Raw genomic sequence first — 7,013 nt, 5'->3', positions numbered from 1 at the left:
TACATTTGGCAGTTGTAACACTGTGTGAGTTTGTTTCTCTGCCTTCGGGCAAAGTCCCATTTCACTTGGGTTTTAAATATCGATTTGCATTGTTTCTTCAAATCATTTAACTTGATTGAGCCACACTCGAGGTACACAAGATAGAAGATGTCTACAAAGTTTTCATAGTTTTTTTTAATAATTTTTACATTAAGGCATTTTAAACCAAGCGATAATAGCTCTTGTTTAATCACGTCAATGCTTAATTCATGTAGGCCATATAGAATGACTTTGAAAGACCTTACAGAGGGCAAATCATGCGTAAAAAACTGCCAGTTTTTTTCCTTAAGTGTATCGCAAAGTTTGGCATGAGTTTCAATGTCTTCACAATTCACTTTTATCCCAATGGACATTTTCTTTACACTGTAGTGTTCTATTTTGAATTCATTAAGTAAGGCATGAATACATTCACTTGTTTTTTGAAGTACACAGACCGATGGGATTTTGGATTTTTTATTTGACACAATTGGTTGCGCAATAATTTCGTCGTCTACTTCAATATCGATATCTGTATCTGGATGAGTTTGTAAAGGAATCCAACGATTATGCTCAATAGAGCTAATCTTTGGGTTTTTGCTGATGGAAGACATGGTGTCTTCACCAACTGGGGATCGAGATCTCTTAGTAATTTTAAAGTTTATGAAAGGTACCGCACTAAATAGGACAAACGTCTGACGAGTTTGAAGGTACGATTGGTACTGATGTTTTAAACTGCAGTAAGGTTTGCAAATTCTTAGGTCGTGCTCTAAGAAACATTATATCGTTAAATACTGTAAAGTCAGCAAGAAGCTAGTTAAAAGACCAACCGACCTTATGCGTGATTGTGGATTATCCACACAGTTTTCGTGAGATCTCTTAAAGGTGCTTCTTTATGCAGATGACTTGGTGCTGATATCAGATAAACCCTTTTCGCTTCAACTCAAAATTACAATCGATTAGAAACATATTCAAAGACGTCGAATCTTCATATTAATAATTATATTAAAAACAAAAATCATAATCTTCGAGAATAAGAACACTAAGAAAAGAAATTGGAGACTCAATAATGAGATGATAGATGGGGTCACCAAAGGCAAATACTCTGTTTAGCACTGCAATACAAGTAACTTATTGCTTTCAAGCATATTTGAGCATTTAAACAGATTTATTATCTCCTCTGAAGTATCTTCATATTAACATTAAAATAAAATCTACAAAGCATAAACTAAAATAAAGTTTACTTGAAGTTTCGTATCATATTTTTCCCATGACCTCATCCAATTTTGTCGATCTTTCCAAAAGTTGAACATAGCTTTCGGATCATTATTTATCCATGGTTTTATGACCCGATCTTCTCCACTCCTACAATAGTCTGGAAAATCTATATGGCCACCAACAGATAATCCAATACTTAAATAGAACTAAAATTTTCGAAAAATTAAAATTTATAATGAAATTAATGAAACCATAATCACATACTCACTTCTCTATCAAAAGGCGCCATTTTATGATCGCTATCGTAAGGAGGGGAACTTTTGTTTACAAATAATTGCGAAAATCCTCCTTCGATCTTTCCATATTCATAATCATCAATTCCCACTGTAATATCGTCTTCGGTCCAAGTAAGTGTGAAATTATGAAATTCATCTGATACACGTTCTTCTGCATCATAATGTCGAAGACAAGAATCATGCAAAGGTCCTCGATCTTCAAGTACAACTCCACCCGATAAATACCGACTAGAAATGACCTTGCCTTCAGCGGTTCGAAGAATTTGATTTCCTCGCAAACTTGCAATTCTAATTTGGCCAGATGCATAGTTAGATGGACCATAGAAGTTTTCCAAATTTTCCAATAGCAACACTGCAAAAATAACAAAACGAAACTTTTGCTTCTGTTTCAAGATGTTCATGTTTCACCGCTACATACTTACTTGGTATTACCCAGTCACCTTTAGGCATAGTAGCTCCTATAACAATTTTTCCATAGCGGAAGTTGAACGAGTGCTTTGTCCGAATTCTTCCAGAAATGATTGGAGGCAGGATCTGTGAAAATTTCGCTTTTCTCATGCACTCCTGTTCTCTCCCTGAACAACTAATAAACTTAATTAGGTTAAAGAGGTGATATGACTTATCGATTGTACCCTGCAATGTTTAAAGTTCCAGTCATCAAAGAAGATTCATTGAAACCCGATGCTTTGGATAGAAATTTCGGTTTGATATTTAACCAGCCATTCTTAATGTACACAACTTCGGGATCATTTTGAAAAGACACAAATGGAGAGTCTTCTGTGTCAGTTGGAATCCGAGCATCTATTTTCCATATCTTTGGATCTAAATTGTCAAAATGCTCTTGGAAAATTAATTTTTCTTTACAGACTCTTTGCCCGCTAACTGTTGTTACCGAAAGTTGACATCTTTCACTGATTCTATAGAGCGCAGCACACCTTTCTTCTACAGGTTCGCTTATGTCAATTGTGTAATAAGGAAGTTCAGCTTCTTTTTCCATACTGCTCACAGGCTTATTTTTCGCATTGGGATCGTATGGATCATGAAAGACATCCATTCGGTAATAAATTTTGCTACCTCCTTCTACCCGCGCATTTAAATTGATATAGACCCATTGGTCTAGAATACTTTCTGTTATAACAGCAACGAAGTCAGTGGGCAAGTCCGGTGTCAGAGTCCTGTTGATGTTTACATTGTAGATCACATATGTGATTCGGTCATCGACAATGTCTATGAAAAGGAGAGCTTTGTAACAAATTATCAATGCTTTGAAAATATAGAAAAAGTTTGTTTTCGGATATACAGCAATATATTTTAATGTTTGTATAAGTTGTGGAATATTGATTTTTTTCAACAATATTTGTAAAGTAACTCGTTGATATAAAGGGTGGTTTTTAGACGAGTGGTTTTCAATTCGGCAATACTTTTTTTCAAATAAGGTCTTTCGATTTTTTCTCAGTTTGGTTTGCTATTTAATAATGATTAGAAAAGACTTATGATTGATCAACGTTTGCAAATTGAGCAAATTTATTACTAAAATTAAGGTTCGGTTCACGCAACGTAGGGAAGCATTTAATTTACCCAATACTAAATTTTCGGCCATAACATTAAATTATATGCTTTTTATTTCTTTTGAAAAACCACACTTCTCAAAAACAAAATCCTTTAATAGATGAATAAGTCGGTTTGGTGTGTAAAAACGCTCCCTGTACGCTAAATTGACTGAGAAATCCTCTTTAGTATAGCGATGGTTAAAGTGTAGTTGATAAGTAATTTAACTGACTTTTATGGCTTCTTTACATCGAGTCTGTGCTTAGATCCCGATCGTATAATCTACTGGTGTAATATGCTGATAAAAAGAACATTACCAACTCCCTGTTTCTAGCATATTATAAGTTTACACTGTGTTATGCCAATTCCATCCATTTCTTATAAAGCTTCGAACGCCACTTTTTCGGAAACCAGGAGTGACAAAAGACTGGTTTCCAACGTTAGCATGCAATGTAGGGAATAATAAAAGACAGGTGGAAAGTCTTTATGATGTAAAACTACGGTGTCATATGCATTTCCACTCCAGGCTTGTGCTTCGTATACAAATACTATTTCCGCGACAGTATTAAAGGTATTATTCCATTTTTAGATTTCGAATGAACACTATATCAAGATATTTAAATATTCTTTTACCATTTCACCGTTTTTCCATCACAAACCCAGTTTTTCATAACCGAAAATTCTTTTTTTTTCTAATTATTATCACTTTTTACTTGTAGTACCCGTGGCATGATGGTTAGTGCGTTGCCTGTCTCAAAAACTTGTACAGACGACTTACAGACCCACACGACTTGGAGGTTAGGACACTGAAGTCGTCAATAAATAATGTCAACAATGTTGATTAAGGAGAACTATAGGCTATCAATTCACAAGTACTGGGACCGCAAGATCCAGTCAGTTAATTCGAGTGACCCTGTTCCCCAAAATCAATAAGATATTGAAAATGACCTTCCGTGTCTTAAACTCCAAAGAACTGAAGAGAACAGAGACGTACTCATGACATCGCATATAGATCCAGAGGAAGCCATCTTTGACGATGACTTTTACATAATTGAAGATCCGAAGGAAAAAGTCCCTTGTTAGTGACGAAGGTTGAGCTTCAGCTCATCTTCATTTCGATGTCGATGGTATATCCAACGTTGTACTAAGACATTTACCGACGGAAGCAATTGACATTTACACCACACTCTTCAATAATGCACTGAATAATGCATATTATCCAGTGCATTGGAAGACCACTGTGGTTCATCCTCTCCCGAAAAAGGGAAAGGACAACTCCAACCCGTCAAATCTTCGGTCGATAAGTCTTCTTCCGAGCACCAGCAAAGTTTTCGAAAAAATCATTAATAGGGCTCTGAATAAGTGGGCTGCGGACAACAAAATAATTCCGGATAAACAGTTCGGGTTCAAGGCGGGTCAAAACAAGAATGCACAGGTGCTGTTCTGGTTGATTTGGAAAAGGCCTTTGACACCGTATGGTTAGAGGGTCTTTACCCAAAACTGAGCAGGCTTGGCATAAGCAAGCCATTGTTGTATATACTTTATGATATGCTTAACGGTAGAAAGTTTGTTGTCAAAAGTGGCAATGTAACTCCTAACACAACATTCTCAATTAAAAATGGTCTTCAACAGGGAGCGGTGAATTCGCCGATTCTCTTCAGCATTTACACCAGCGATCTGATAGGTAGTCTTGAAGGTAATTTGCTACATGACCCTCATACGGCCAATGATCGTTTATGGTTGTCCTGTGTGGTTCAACGTTGCCGTTGTACCGGCTTATATTGGACAGCCGAATCTTCTTATGTGCATTACTATTCTAACGAGATCCTATACAACGGGGCTCGAATCAACAGAATTGACAATTTCGTGATAAAACTCGTTGCAAGAGCTATGTCTTCTACCAACAATTTAATTTTCGGGGCGTTCTATCCGAACGACGATTATTTTGAAAGTGCACGCTTGAGCGGCTTCATTCCACCAGAGGCATTCCTCTTTTTAGACAAATGTGGTCTGATACAGAATAGATTGGCAGTTCCGTTAATCTACCACGCCAGACGAAGAACCGTGGATAGGCGACTCCCATACAATCGGGACGTAAGGGCACAAGGCGGAGCAGAGCTCCTTCGGTTCAGTAGGGTGAAACAGGAGAACCAGTTTTGGTGGCTTCAATCGGCACTTGATATTGGGTAGTTGGGATGGGGTTTTAAGCCTTGGCTGGCTTACATTCTTGTTTTATAGTTTTAGGGTTTAGTTTTAAGTAGAATAGGCATAGTGGCACACAAAAAATACACAAAAAAAGTAAAAAACAAAAAAAATAAAAAGAAAAAAAAAATATTGAATATAAAAAAAAACATAAAAGAGACAATTTGTGTGGTTGTTCTAGTTTTAAGTAGTTTAAAGGTAGAATAAGTAGTTTAAGTTAGCTTGAAGCTTTATATTAAGGACCTTATTTTAAGTAGTTTTTAAGTAAAAATAGAAAAGGACCTTGATATTAGTTTTTTCTCATAATTTTCTAATAAATACAAAATAAATAAAATTTAAATTGAAGTTAAATAGATCTTAGGGCCGAAAGGCATTAGTAGTTAGTGTCATAGTTTAACTTAGAGTGTCCGTATGGGACCATTAATTTAGTTATAAGTTATGGATAATTAGGCTAGTTTTATGAATTTTTGTCTAGCTTTAAGATAGGTTTAAGAATGAATTAATAAAAATGAAGTTAAAAAAAAAAAAAAAAAAAGTGCGATGGTCTGTTATGCGAGAGGTCTTAGCTTCGATCCCTACCTATACAATCTAAAGTTTTTGTTTCACGGGTACTGCCTCTTGCAAGGAACTGACAAATTCTCCAAGAGTGATTCTTGTCATGAAAAGTGATTTCTCAAATTATCCGTTCCGAATTGGCTTAAAACTGTGGTCCTCTCCATCCCTGACAACAGTACTCGCACATAGGAATGGCTGAGAGTACTGTTGTCAGGAATGGAAATGTTCAATTATAATTTCCAGAATAATTTGAGCATCCTCTGTTTAAAATTAGAAATATGGTTACTGGTTTAAATTCTGTTTCTTGAAAAAAGCTTCTTTTTATCGTTGACAATTTATTTTTGTAATATTGGAACTCATATAGAAGTTTTACTCATACGTTCCTGATAAAACCATATATTATGTAAAAGACATTTGTTAACTGGAATCTACGACCTCTTGTTGTTAAATAAGTATTTTTTATTTTTCCAGATAATTTATATAACAGTATCATTTCGATATTTTCATTCTTATTAGCTCTTCATTTATCTACGGTAAAAGTAACTGGCTTATGGTCTAAATACTGAAGATTTAGCAAACCAAAATAGAAACCATATTCTGTTCCCTCACCTAAGTGGAAGCTTTAGTCTATAACAGAAGCTGATGCATTAACTTTTAGATCGCTTGTATTAATTGTAGAATTTATGCGTATAATGTTTTTTTCATTTTCTAAACCTCTCAAAACAATTTCTTTTGAGTTAAAACCATCAGATTGTGTGTTCTTACAGCTGGTATTATAATTTAATATCGGTTTATTTTAAGATGTTTACTTTTATAATCTTATTATTTTATAAAATCCGATTGTAAACTTACTACTTGAACTCTTTATACGAAAGCCTTTTGGACTAATTCGATGAACACTTGCAGTATATTCAAAAGAAAATTCCACCAATACACTAAGAAATAAAATAATTGTGAAAATAAACTTCATTGCTAAATACTTTTAAGTCAACTGAGACAAAATATTAATTTCAATTCGTTTTGACCTATTGCAATTAATATTGATAAGGTATCATTGGAAGCTGCTCACAATTGTTATCAAAACGAAACAAAAATACGTCATTTAGTGTAACGTAGATGCAAATAATAAAAAATTGACTTCCCTCTTTTTATTAATAATATCTACAAATCTGAATCTCT

At 34.7% G+C, this 7,013-nt stretch overlaps 1 protein-coding gene across 3 annotated transcripts; it reads right to left on the bottom strand.

Annotated features, from left to right (window-relative positions):
- Positions 1 to 1,199: 1,199 nt before the first annotated feature.
- Positions 1,200 to 6,811, bottom strand: LOC129950957 (beta-1,3-glucan-binding protein-like). Of its 3 annotated transcripts, none has more exons than XM_056062927.1 (5): positions 6,687 to 6,811; positions 2,162 to 2,771; positions 1,952 to 2,112; positions 1,502 to 1,881; positions 1,200 to 1,439 (listed from the first exon to the last, which is right to left on the bottom strand). In XM_056062927.1, exons 1-5 carry the CDS (start codon positions 6,802 to 6,804, stop codon positions 1,230 to 1,232), a joined length of 1,479 nt encoding a protein of 492 aa, XP_055918902.1. In that variant the 5' UTR covers positions 6,805 to 6,811; the 3' UTR covers positions 1,200 to 1,229. The 3 variants fall into 3 exon arrangements, with proteins under 3 accessions (XP_055918902.1, XP_055918903.1, XP_055918904.1); XM_056062928.1 differs by having other exon boundaries at positions 2,162 to 2,756; positions 6,687 to 6,809; XM_056062929.1 differs by lacking the exon at positions 6,687 to 6,811 and having other exon boundaries at positions 2,162 to 2,351; positions 2,422 to 2,584.
- Positions 6,812 to 7,013: the final 202 nt, after the last annotated feature.

Source organism: Eupeodes corollae, chromosome 3 (assembly GCF_945859685.1).
Source record: "Eupeodes corollae chromosome 3, idEupCoro1.1, whole genome shotgun sequence".
NCBI lineage: Eukaryota > Metazoa > Arthropoda > Insecta > Diptera > Syrphidae > Eupeodes > Eupeodes corollae.
This window is presented reverse-complemented; position numbering and strand designations above follow the sequence as displayed.